This window comes from Crocodylus porosus, unplaced genomic scaffold (assembly GCF_001723895.1).
Source record: "Crocodylus porosus isolate Cpor-Errol unplaced genomic scaffold, CroPor_comp1, whole genome shotgun sequence".
Lineage (NCBI taxonomy): Eukaryota > Metazoa > Chordata > Crocodylia > Crocodylidae > Crocodylus > Crocodylus porosus.
The window spans coordinates 111,666,038-111,679,086 of record NW_017728947.1 but is presented as its reverse complement, the minus strand read 5'-3'; the positions used below and the strand labels follow the sequence as shown (position 1 = coordinate 111,679,086).

The 13,049-nt window shown below is 48.3% G+C and overlaps 1 protein-coding gene across 1 annotated transcript in view; it reads left to right on the top strand.

The window, feature by feature from the left end:
- Positions 1–9,126: 9,126 nt before the first annotated feature.
- Positions 9,127–13,049, top strand: part of CDKL1 (cyclin dependent kinase like 1) — a 21,456-nt gene continuing 17,533 nt past the window's right edge. The window contains 1 exon segment of the mRNA XM_019551174.1: positions 9,127–9,223. Coding sequence (XP_019406719.1) covers positions 9,127–9,223 — 97 coding nt within the window.

Here is a 13,049-nt window from a genome sequence, read left to right as displayed (position 1 = left end):
CTGCCCCCCGCATAGACTGACATCCCCGCCCCACATAGACTCACCACCCCATCAATACTCGCAGCCCCCCGATACTTGTGGATCCCCTGGGTAGACTCATGCCCTGTTCAATACTTGCAGCCCTCCTAGATAGCCTCACATCACCCCAGGTAGCGCTTGTGCCCCCTTCATAGCCTCACAGCCCTTTTCTTCCCCCACCCGAGACGCGTGAGTCCTAGACGGACTTGCGGCCCCTAGATTCATCTCCCCCTGCACAGACTGGCAGCCCTCCCTAGATAGACTTGTAACACCCCCCCCACACACACACACACTCTCACGCTCCCGTGCCACGCTTTGGGAAACACCAGCTTTTTTTTTTTGGTTGTTTTGTGACTACCGAAAAAGACTTGTGAGGAGCTCAGAACAAGCCCTGCTGTGAATTCCTCTTTGAAACATCCGGGTTTGTCTTGTGAAGGGTGTTTGGCACCCCGCGACACCCTTGAAAGGATCTCCAAGCGACTCTAGGATGTCAGGGGCTCTGGTTGAGAGTCACTGCCGTGGGGTTGTCGGTGATCCAGCCGGGGGGAGGCAGGGAGCGTGCCCAGCAGATCCAGCTCTTGGTTTCCCGACCCCTCTGTGTCCTGCCAGCTGTGCCTGGTCATCCCAATCCCCTGTCTTGGCTCTTGGGCATCTGAGGAGCCAGGAGTCTTGGGAGCTGCTAACTGTCATTCTGAAATCACAAGAGGGTTGAAGTACTGCGTGCAGGGAGAAGAGCACAGCTAAACTTTGGTTTAACAGGCGGGGGATTGAGGCAGAAAAAGGCAGCCAACCCCTGCAGCATTTGCTGGCATCAGTCACGATAAGAGTAAATGGTTCAGGGCAGTGATTCTCAAGCAGGGTGCCATGAAAGCCTTTTCTGGGGCCATCGGGAGCTGCTCAACAGTAGCAGTGTTTGGTGTGCAAATGCCTACGCGTGATTCACAAGATAAACCCAGGGATTTCGCATAGGAGGCCGCAGCATCAAAACCAGCCTGCCCTGCCGTGGCCTTTCGCAGGTCTTTGCTCCAGCAGAATTGTTCCAGTATTTTTCTGTAGTCAAACGAGTGAAAGCCAACAGCTGGGGGGGAGGGGGGCTGTTGGTTGTAGCCATATTGGTCTAAGGACCCTGGCAGATGGGGTTATTTGGGTTAATGTAATATGTTTTATTAGACCAACTGGATAGTTGCAAAAATTGTTCTTTGCACGCTTTTGGGCACTTGCACCCTTTCTCAGGCATAGGGAGAGGTTACCAGCTATGTTTTATCACCTGTCGGCCTTCTCTTTTGTCCCCTGCCCCCGACCTACCTGTCTTACACCCATTCACTCCTGTCCCCTCTGATCTTCCCTGCCACACATTCGTATTTTCACAGACCTGCATTTTTCACATTGGTGTAAGCTTCTGTTGGATCCTAGAGACTCTTTCTGTGCCTGAAGAAGGGAGCCGGTGCCCGAAAGCTTGTAAAGAACAATTTTTTCAACTATCCAGTTGGTCTAATAAAAGATAATGCATAAAGCTAAGAGCTGATGTATTTCTGAGAGGAGCCTTGAGTCTAATGAGGGGTTTGAGTCTACAGAGGTTGAGAACCATCGGTTTAGGGTTTTGTGTTTACGCTTTTTTTTTTTTTTTCCTTTTGAGCCGTCTTGGGTACATCAGTTGAGGTATCCAACACTCCCCTTCCCTGTGAAAGAGCAGAGGTATTTAGGCTGAGGTTGAAGAGTAACCACAACACTAATGTTTCTGGCTTCACTGAGTTCCTCTGAGAGCAGGATCTGTTCCACGGCCGAGCCATTTGTTCCAAAGAAAGCAGCACAATGAGAGCGGTATAGCATGTTGATGTCAAATCCTTCCTAGCTATTGTGTGCAGCGTGGAAACACGACCTTGGTGATGTCATCGGAGGGCTGAGGAGCTAAGATTTGTAACCTAAGTCGCCTGAAATTTCCACAAGCCTGAAGAAGGTTTATGCAGCATCCAGTGTGAAGAAAAGCCTTCACTTCAATTGTGAATTGAAATACCGTATTTATGTGCATACCAACTGCCTCCAGAGAAGGCACGCGCCTTGTTTTGGGGGAGACCAAGTGAATTTAAAAAAAAAAAAAATCCTTTAGCCAAACCATTCAGAAGCATTTTCCTCATTTAAAATGCAAGTCCTCTTTTTTTGGTTGCTAATTTTCAGAGTAAGAAGCAAGTGCGGTACGTGAATAAATACAGTAGCTCAAACAGTCACCGTTTTTCTTCCTTTGGACTAGATCTGTTATGTGAAGGTCATGCTTTTCTGCACTGACTTTCCAAGAGCATTGGGGAAATTGCAACTCGGTTTTCAAGCCTAGATATGAGCTCATTGGGGTTCTGCTGACCAATCCTCAGGCTAAGCTGTCTTTTTGGCTGCAGATGGCCCCACTGATAGGGCAAAGTGTACTTGGCCCTTGCTGTGTACGTGAGGTCTTGACAGAAGCACCAGAGCTGCGTGGGCTGCCCCGCAGCACCACCGTCTCACCCCCACCTGTCGTTATCTAGGTCATTTCTTCCCAGAGCAGCAAAATGTCTTTGCTGCATGAGGCATGAGCTCTCCATGTTGGGGCATGTTTTGCATATGAAAATGCTTGTGGATGGGGCATTAATGTTGGGGACACCTGGGTGCTCCAGTTCAGGCATCTTGTCATGGATGTTGGGGTCCCTTTTCTCATTGAGGTGCATGTTTGCTGCTCCCTGGGTCTTGAGGGGTGTGTGTTTGTGAGAGAGAGATGCACATATAAAAATTAAGGAAGCTTATTTCCTATTTATTTTCATGTTAACTTATAGACCCTGTTCTTTATGTGTTTTTAATGGCAATGCCTTGTTATATAAGAAAATATAGTATTACATCAGTAAATGTCAATATAGTACTACATAGTACATTACTATATAAAAAATAACATTAAAATGAAACTCCCAGGCAAAAACCTTTTTATTCAGACAGTTCTGGTTTGAAAATAGTCATTAAGGAATATTATCCTTCCTATGCGTGCTGAAAGCCTGAGGTTCAGAATACATCCACATGAACCCTGATGGAAACTTTAAGTGATGAGTCTTTTTTTTTTATATTAATTAATTTTACTTAAAGATCAGGGTTTGGAGGTTTCTTTTCCAGTATTAGCATTTGCTCCAGTCTCTGATTTCTACTTGGCGTTTTTCCCGGGCTTCACTTTCTACTTGGCATTTATGTAGCAGCAAGAGCCCATTATCTGCTATCAGTGTTCTTTTCCATTGAGTTAGCTCAGCCGGCTGGTTGGGAACCAAATAACATTCAGATTGACGCAAGCGTGCATGCATGTGTTTTTAAAATGCCCCTAATGCTCTTTTTTTGTTGTTGTCGTTGTTGTTGTTATAAACCATGTTCTGTGCTTGAATTTCATGAAACATTTGAAAGACTGATGTGGGAGAGGCCAAAATCAAAGAACGGTTAAGGCCTCTTCCCACTTCTGTTGAAGTCAGAGGCGAAATATGCATCTTTTTTTGGGTGTTTTTTTTTTTTTCAGTTGAAGCCAGACCAAAATCCCTATTCAGAGTCTGGAAGCAATTCCACAGCCATCTTAGTGTTTAAAAAAGAAAAGGAACTGTTGATACAGGGTCACTCCTGAGACAGAAGTAATGGGGGTTGCTGTCCAGCCCAGCCAAGAGCAAACCAGGGCTCTGTAACTCTGCCTGTTTAGACACCTAATTCCCCATAATGAACTGAGGCTTAAGATGCATTAAGATTGATGCAGGCATTCAAGGCTCAATAAGAGGTAGAATACTTGTCCAAAGGCTGGATTATTGATGGGCCTTTCCCTGCCCATAAGGGCAAGGAATCCAGCATGTTACAAATCCTCATCAGAAGCTCTGTTGTGAAGCGTGTTGATTTTAACAAGTGTAGACCTGTCCCACTCTCTTCCCAGTTATTTCTCTGTAAATAGTAACCGCTTTTCTATTTGTTTCTTAAGATATTTCTTGGCATCGGCCACAAGGTGTTTGTCCAAGATCCAATGAGATTGTTTCATCAGTAAAAAAAAAATGTAGGGCCTGATAAATAGCAGTTCTGCAGAGTAAATACTTTGGGGACAAAGGCAGGCGCAGCTAACAAGGTACTGGAGCCTGGATGAGAGAGATCGCCAGCATGAACAGAGAGATTAGTGTGTGCCATCATGTCTGAGGCACATTTTGTCTGGCTTTGGCACAGGCAAAACTGGAGTAAGTCGTTGTGTAAAGTGTGTCAGGAGCAATAGGGACATGACACCTGCTGCTTGCAGAAGGATGCTCTGCTTAAAATTAATTCTGATGTAGCACAGCACTCGGACTTAGTCACTTAATGGCATAGGCCAAGGGTGGCCAACCTGCATGCCATAAGTGGCGCAAGCAGCCTCTCTATGTGGCACAGTGGCAGATAGGGCAAGGAGCAGAAGGCGAAGCAGCAGGAGAAGGGGGGGACTGGAGTAGTACTTGGGGAGGGTCCAGGGCTTAACTTGTGGCACACCTGCTATAAACATTGGCCTCACCGGTCGAGGCAGTATTTCAAAGGGGTGGGGGGTGCACGTGTGCATGAGAGAGAGAGAAATAAAAATCAACCTCCATAGGGTGTCTTTTGTCTGGACACCTTATACAAAGGTACAGCTTACACATACAGTCAGCCTCTGGACAGAGAGCACTGCCATGTGTAGCAGACTGGAAACAAGTACAAAGCAGAGATGTATTCCTAGGGTGACTGTACTTCCCAAGTCTCAAAACAGGACAACCTGAAAAGTTTTGTGAGGTTGGGAGAGATCTAACTAGTTTCAAAAGATCCTCTAGCATCTGGAAGCACTTTGCTCTTCCCCTCCCTGCTCCCTGGTGCACTCGGCTGTCCCCAAACTCCAGTGTCAGCTGAGCGTGCCCGAGAGCAGGGGGTAGTGGGTAGCAGACCACTGTGGGATGCTGGAGGATTGGCACCCTCCCATTGCATCCCTTGGCTGGAGGGCACTGCCATTGCATTCAGCCATGGCATTTGTCCCTGGAAGTGGGGCAAAAGCATTCATTTAAACAAACTGACCAGGGGACCAGAATATGTGTTTTAAACTGGGACTGTCCCAGCAAAAAGGGGTTTTTTTGCAAATTGCAGCTGAGCCTGGGGCCCGGAGGTGTAGAGCATGACAGCACAGCCCATGGTGGGGTGCAGACCTGGGAGGTGGTACTAGCGAGGTCAGGGAGGCTTCCACACTAAGGGAGCAATGCGGGGCGAGTCCCAAATGCTCGGTTTGGCTAGTGACAGCCCTGCCGGCGACCAGCTGGATCTGTGGAAATGCAGCCAGCCCACTGGCTGCTTCTTCAGATATTGCTCATTCAGATGGAGGAAGATATGAACCAGTGGCCCAGAAACATGGGGCTTGAAGAGACCTCACAACAGCCTCTGGACCCACACTTCCCAAGTGAGGGGTCTGTCACAGAGTCATCCAAATGCAGGACTTTTGGGGGTGGGGTGTCACTGTATCATGCATAGATATCTTCGCAGATTGGCTTTACTGCTGCAGTGTTTTGCCTAAGTGTGCAGCTAATGCTAAATTACGCTCGGTTTTATCTTTTTTATCTTTGCATGGACTATGGTTTGGGTATGGACATGTTTTTGTGTGCTTATACTGCAGTTTGAGATGGATAGTGAGGCGCCTGCTAAAATCCAGTGTCAGGAGTGTCCCAGCCCAGGCTCACACAGCAGAAAGAAACTCAAGTCTCCAGACCATGCCACTGGAGTTGGTGCGTGTAGCATTCACTCATTGAAGAGAGCACAAGCATACCTGAGAAGATGTGGTTAGCAGTTTATTTGCCTGGAAATCCTCTGCAAAGATCCAAGCAAGTCTGCCTCCCCTTTGAGAACTCCCAGCCTGACAGAGAGATGCATACCTGGGGGGAAGGAGCATAATAGATATGCTCCCTGAGGATTGAAGAGAAAAATAATGTCTGCAAATGATGCCTTTTGAGGATGCTTGCTTGTCTAGAAATCGTGGGCCTTTGGGAGATCATTTAGTCCCTGGGCTTGGGGTAAGCTGGGTTCAGCAGGGAAGCTGTTGACTGGAAGCGCAGACCAGGGTGGCAGAAGGATCACTTCGTAGTCAGAGCGGAGGGGCTGCTTTCTAGGAAGGAAAGCTGGGTGAGATGATTTTCAATTTCCCCTTGCTTAGGTCTTCACATCCTGTTTCCCAACCTGCAGCAACATTTTTATATGATCTGTCTTGTTTGCTTAAGAAATATTTTTTTTGGTTCCATATGACATGCTGATTGGTGGTGGTGATGGTGATTTTCAGAGTAATTGATAATTACAGGCATTTCTCTTCTGTGGAGGAGGATCTTGGCTGCAGCCCAGGCTGGGATGTGCCAGTAGTCTGGCTGGGAAATGGGGCCGGAGGTTCTTGGCCAGAGGGTCTTGCCCCTCTACTCAGGGTCAGACTGATGCCACATTTGGGGTCAGGAAGGACTTTTACCCCATAATCAGATTGATACACACTGGGAAGGTTTTTGTCTTCCTCTGTAGAGTGGGGCATAGTCCTCTACCTGGGATCTCTTGAGAGGGTATTAGGAATCTTTTACACAAGCAAGATGTCAGCTGCTGTGGTTCCCCTGCTTTACCTACGGCAGGTTCGGGTGCTGCATCGAGGTTGATTGTAGTTTTACTAAGAGGCTAGAAAATGGATTTGTATAAGGTTTGGAGAGGAATGACCCTGCCTCAGGCCAGGAGTAGACTAGATGACCTCTGGAGGTCCCTTCCAGACTGACTTCTCTATAATTCTACCATCTATATAATATTTTGTAAACTAAAGGGTAAACACCCCTTATGCTGGCAAACTTCCTCTGCTGGTTTGGGGTGATGGAGGCTTGCTGGAATAAGGAGTTACCAATCTGATCTGTTCCCTGCAGACACACAGCAGAACAGTGGAGAGCAGCTTGGAGCGCTGTAGAGGGGCACCAGGATATCTCACCAGCCTCACACAGTTTATCACGGGGTCAGAACCCCAAAGAGCTCTTAATAAGTGAGACCTGAGCCCCACAGAAATGCAGTTTTAGTGGTCAGACTTGGACCACATGGGATGGGGGGGATTGTGAGCCAACCAGACATGGAGCCACTGACCCTAGTCCAACCCCTGGGATGGAGGCAGGATTACACCTACGAAGATCATCCCTGAGAGTGGTGGGTCTAACCGGCATGCCCTTCTTCTCTTTTCTAAGCTACCCAACCTACACTGCCCTTAAGTACAGTGCCCCACACTGGACACAGTATTCCAGGGATGCCGTGCAATCATCCTGGTCTTTAATGCGACCATTAAATAGATTTGGGTCCAGGCAGATCCTTATGGAAACCCACTAGAGATGTCCTCCCATTTAACAGGAGACCATTGATAACCTTGATAACACTGATTTCTATCGGATGGTTTGGGTAGGGATGATTCTGCCTTACAAGAAAGACATGTTCCTTGTTACGTGAGTGAGGAGGATGCTATAGCTGTACAGTAAAGCCAACACATATGCCATCAGCTTGCTGTAGAGCGTGCAGATGCAACATGTGGCAGCTGCTGGCAGCTGGGAATTAAGAAGGGGGAAGACCTTTGCAGGGCTGTCTGACTTCCCTCCCTCCCACAGAGACCACAATAAACCACTTGGAAACAGCCCTGTCTCCTTAAACCCCACTGCAGCAAACACGGGTATTGTTTGGGTGAATGGCAGATTTATGGGGGCTTTGTGTGCACAGCATGGGCTCAGGCTAGACCGATCTGTTAGAGCCCTTGGTGCACAGTGGCCTTGTCAGCAGGAAGCTGATGCTTCGATTAGCAGACGGCCCTGATGTGCCCCGTGCTGATGTCTCCCCTATGCAGCCCTGGGAGCCTGTGAGCGGGATAAAATGGCTGTCACGCAGGTGTTAGGAGCTCAGCATGTGGTACATTTTGTGGCTGCTGGGGGCAGTGAATTGCATCACATGGTGTTTCCTGCTTGTAGAAGGCAGGCTGGATTTAAGCTGCTGTTTACTGAAGCTTATGCATCTCTAATTTAGTTTATAAGGTGCATCTCTACCCTGCCTTCTGCCTGACTTCAGATTAACATGACTAACCACCTCTGCCTGTGTCTCACTTTTTCCCCCCACGTACCCAGACCACATGCATACATGCCAGCCTACACTTTTGATATTGTGGGCACATCTACACGTTCATTAATGCACTGTAGTTACTGCATGTTAAGTTTAATACTTGGATAACCAAGAATGAAATCAATGGGCAGTAATTTGAGTTACTGCCCAGTAGCACCGGCACACAAGTTTTTAGTGATGCTTGCTATGCAGTAGCTTAATAAAACTGCACAGTAGCATGTTAGCACGGGTTTTGCCTGGCATGCTGCTGCATAGTGTTATTAGGCTACTGCGCAGTAAGCGTCTTGTGTAGATGCACCCAATATGTCCTAGTCAGCTAGACATGAAAAACAGCAGCAGCCACCAAAGCCTCTGAAGAAGCTGTTCTTTCCTGCAAATAGTGCAGTGCTCTGACTTTCACCTCCAAAGCCTCCAAGAGCAGTCCTATCTCTGGCAAGCTTTCTCTTGGATTTCTGTCTTACTGCAGACTGAATTGGGGGGCATGAATAACCTCTGCTGTAGAGCTGCATTTCACTGTCTGAGCTACAACTGTGAGAAACAACTGGCCCTTTACTGCCATACTGGGATTGCAGTGAGTCCTAGATGAAAACTGGAATTGTCAGCAACCTCTCTCTCCCTGGGATTAACAGAATAAATGTGAGACTGGTACAGAACTGCCTTAAAGGGAAACAAGGGAGGGTAGAGGGGCAGTATTGCAAAGGCAAGTGCTGGGGTGGATGGGGGTTACTAGGCAAGTTCCTCCAGGATCAGTCCTGGGACCAGTTTCATTTAAAAACCTCATTAATGACAGTGGTGTGGGTTGTAGCCGTGTTGGTCTAAGGACATAGGCAGCCAAGGTTCTTTGGGTAAGGATGTCAGATCTACCCAGAGGACCTTGTTATTAATGCCAGTAACACAGAAAGCTACTGCTAAAATTTGCTGATAAGGTTAAGTTAGGAGGCAACATCAGTACAGAAAAGGACATAGATACCACCCTGGAAGACCTGGATGTCTTTGACGACTGGAATCATCAAAAAGGGGATTAAATTTGGTAACGTGAAATACAAGATTGTGTGCATAGGGATGAATAGCAAGAATTTTGGCTGTAAGCTGGGGCTCAGCTCTTGGGAGTAATGGAGGAGCGGAGAAGCCTGGGGTGGCTTTGAGCCAGCAGTGAGATGCATCTAGGATTGCATTTACCTTTTCCATGGACGTATCAGGAGAGAGATTTCCAATACAAATAGGAGAGATCAGTACTGCTGCTATAGGTACCTGGTGAGCGGGTGGAACATGGTATACATTTCTGGTCACCCATATTCAAGAAAGATGAACTCAAACTGGATCAGGTCCAGGGAAGAACTAGGACATCCAGCGGAGTGCAGAGCCAGTTTGCTGGGAGGATCTTGTTTACCTAACCACAACAAAGGCCATGGTGGCTGCCTGCATCTTCATCAGGGGCCTATTTCAGGGGCTGGACAGTGTTGGCACAAGGACACATAGGTGCAACGTGGCCAGGAATAACAGGACACATAGGTGTAACGTGGCACACACTAGAAAGAGGTTTCTAAGTCTTGGAGGTTTTGGAATCTCCCTCCTCTGGGAGAAGTTAGGGACAAACTTACAAGCTGGGTCTTAAACTGAAAGAAGGGGTTGTCTGACATGGCTGCTGGCAGTAGCAGGGACCTGGGCTCCGGCCTCCACTCTTATCTCTGCCCCATTGCATCTGGAAACAGAGGCTGAGTGACTGTTTACACGTCCCAGGAGGTTTCAAGCCATTTCCTTCTGGAAGTAAGTGCTCCTGTGAAATGTGAGCCCAGACTGGGTTTCAGTTACAGGGACAGGCCCTTAATCTGTCCTGGGAACAATCTTCATTGTTGCTTTCTGAATGGAGGAAAAGATATAAGAACCTGGAGGTAAAATGACTGAAAAGTGCATGCTTATTTTTCAAGTAAAAGACATGAAAGATCATTTCTTGCTCCTCCAGTGACTCAGGGCTCCCTCTGTCCCACTCCCATGCAGTCATTCATGAGGAGCTGGATGGAATGTGATGTGGTTTGGTTTGAATTAGAACAGCACAGGGCACCCATTTTTGTGTGACCGATGCTCGGTGTGGCTTGCTGTCCCCCATGGTGGCTGGACTGCGTGGGCTGTAGCAGACTCATAAGCCTCCTCAACCTCTCAAAGCTGGGTCTTCCAGCTCCAATGTTTTTGTTGAACCAGAAGCGGTGGCTTTGATTCCCAGTGCTGACAGTCCATCCTTGGGCATTGTGCTATGTCGAAGAGTTATTTTAAAGACAGAAAGTAGGATGATGGAGGAACAGGGAAGTTTATGGAGGAGAAGGGGTAAAGGGCTTGCCTTGGGATATGCCTCTGTATTTTCCCTGTGGGTTGGGTTCCCCATTTCCCCTTTCTCTTCTCTTCCAGGGTGCTTGTGCTTATTCTCCTTCATCTGCAGTAGAATCTCAAGATGGTGTCTTTGTTGCTAGCAAATGGTATGAATTCTCAGTACAGGAGCCCCAGCTATCCAGAGGGCTGAGAGAGAGGCATGCACCATGTAGGGTAGTGATGACTAGAAAACCAGCTCCATAGTCCACTGGAGCACATCACATTGTATACCTGGACTCCCGCCTGTCTGTCCATGGATAAGTACCTTGCAGCCCTGCGCTCTGAGGTGAGGAGCTGCTTCCATTGCCGTAACCAGAGCGTCCTGTGGGGCTGTTCCCTGGAGCCAGCCACAGGTGAGTGAGGTCAGGCTGAGGCAGGAGAGCCCAACCTGTGGCCAGTGGGGTCCTGAAATGGCATCCGTGACTGCCCTCCAGGCTGTTACATCTCGGCTACAGACTGAGGTGGATCTCACGTCTGCTGGTCTCTGCATCCAGTGTGTAGGGCAGGGGGGCCCAAGCAGCCCCTTACATGCTGGAATGGCCAGCCTGGAAGGGAAAAGACACAGGTTCCCATACTTTTCTCCCTTAAAGGAGAATTCATTTTTAAAGTTTATTGGTCCATTTTTAAAGCTTGTTCATGACCCTTTCATATATCCTTACAACCTATGGCTTGAAAAACGCTGCTGTAAAGGTATGTTAGCCAACTACTTTCCTGTTGTTGCATTGCCCATGATATGGGGTGCTCTTGCTGTTTTCTATGCTATCTAGTGCCTCTTCTAGTTGTTGCCTTGCATTGAGCTGATACTGTTTTTTCACTGAGCTGTCTAGAGTGAAGCCCAGGTCCTCTCTCTCATTACACACAGTTGTATAGACTCCAAAACCAAGTGTGAATATTTTCCACTGTGCATTCACCTTGCACTTTATCTAATTCCATTCCCAGTTGCCAAGTCATTAGAGACTCTTCTGAGATTCCTTGCAGTCTGGACTAACCTGAGCTATTATGGTCACCAGTCACCCTGCTGCTCACACCTTCCCCAGACCATTCACCAATTCATTCAAAGTTGGGACTAACTCAGCAATTTGAGGAGGTCTCCTGGGGTGAAAGATCGCTTCTTCCATCAAGCACCCCACACCAGGACATGAGTCACTTCGAAGCACGTGAGCAGGTCCAACGGAGCCAGGGTGGGATGGCTTATCTGATTTAAATGACACGTGTGTCTGTGGCTTTGCTGGGCTTGGGAACTGGTTCTGTTTTCTGTCTAAGGTAAAAAAAATCCAAACAACTTTGAAAACAACCTTAAATGTTCCCATTGAAGACTCAGTTTTGAGAGCTTGAGGAGGCTTATGAGTCTGCTACAGCCCATGTGGTCCAGCCACCACGGGGACAGCAAACTGGAAATTGGTACAGCAGTCTCCTATTGCAATATGCCACCTAAGAGATCCAGAAGTGTTGCAGCCAGCCATGGGGGTAAGCCTTGGCTTCCAGCTGTTTAGCGAAGGAAGCCTCTTGTGCCAAAGCCTGACTGCGCTGTATGAATTGGCTGAAGAAAATAACAACAACCGCAAAGCTCAGTAGTGTAAGAGCGATGCTGTAGCCATGATGGTCCAAACATTATGTGAAAGGCAAGGATTTCATCATTTAATAACAAATCTCCTTGCTGACCCCTTCCAAGTGTGAACAGGATCAAGCGAAGGCGGGACGGGGCATTTCAGCTCCGTTGTGGGGGGTGGATCTTGGGGGTCTTTGCTCCAAAGCGTGTCCCTGCCTTTATATATAAATGTGATTTTCATGGCTATAAGGTCTGGTTGCACAGGCCTCCCCAGCCTTTGTCTGGTGCCCTGTTCTGTGGGAACCTGGGACTGGAAGGAACTGGATGTGGTTATGACACATGACCATGTCACATCCTCTGCCAGCAGAATGGGGTCAGAGGGGCAAGCTGAAGTGCTCTGGGTCAAGATACAAGGAGGCTGTGGGAAGAGGGATCTAACGGTGGGGGTCTACTACAGACCCCCTCCAACCAAGGGGAGGAGCTGGACTGGGAATTTTTGGGCCAGCTTGCAGAGGCACTTAAGGCAAGGGATGTAGTTGTCATGAGTGATTTAAATTACCCAGACATCTGCTGGGAGGAGCAGTCAGGCAGGTCTGACTGTTCCAGGAGGTTCCTGGCCAAGATACAGGACCTCCACTTAATTCAGGAGGTGTGCAGTCCCACCAGAGCAAACGCCCTGTTGGACCTGGTCCTGGCCACAGGCGACAACCTGGTCAGGGGCCTCCAGGTCCTTGACAACCTGGCTGATAGAGATCATCGCTTGCTGGAATTCACCATCCGGTGCAGGGTGTCAAGGGCCTGCAGCAAGGCGGTAGCCCTAGACTTCAAGAGGGCCAACTTCAACGAGTTGAGGAGATTAGTAGGAGAGGCGCTGGGGTTCTGGAGAGCAGGGGAGCCCAGTGCCCAAGATGAGTGGTTGTTCCTTAAGGAGATGATACTCAGGGCCCAAGGGGTGACCATCCCAACAAGAAGCAAGGGGGGCAAGAGTGCCCGAAAG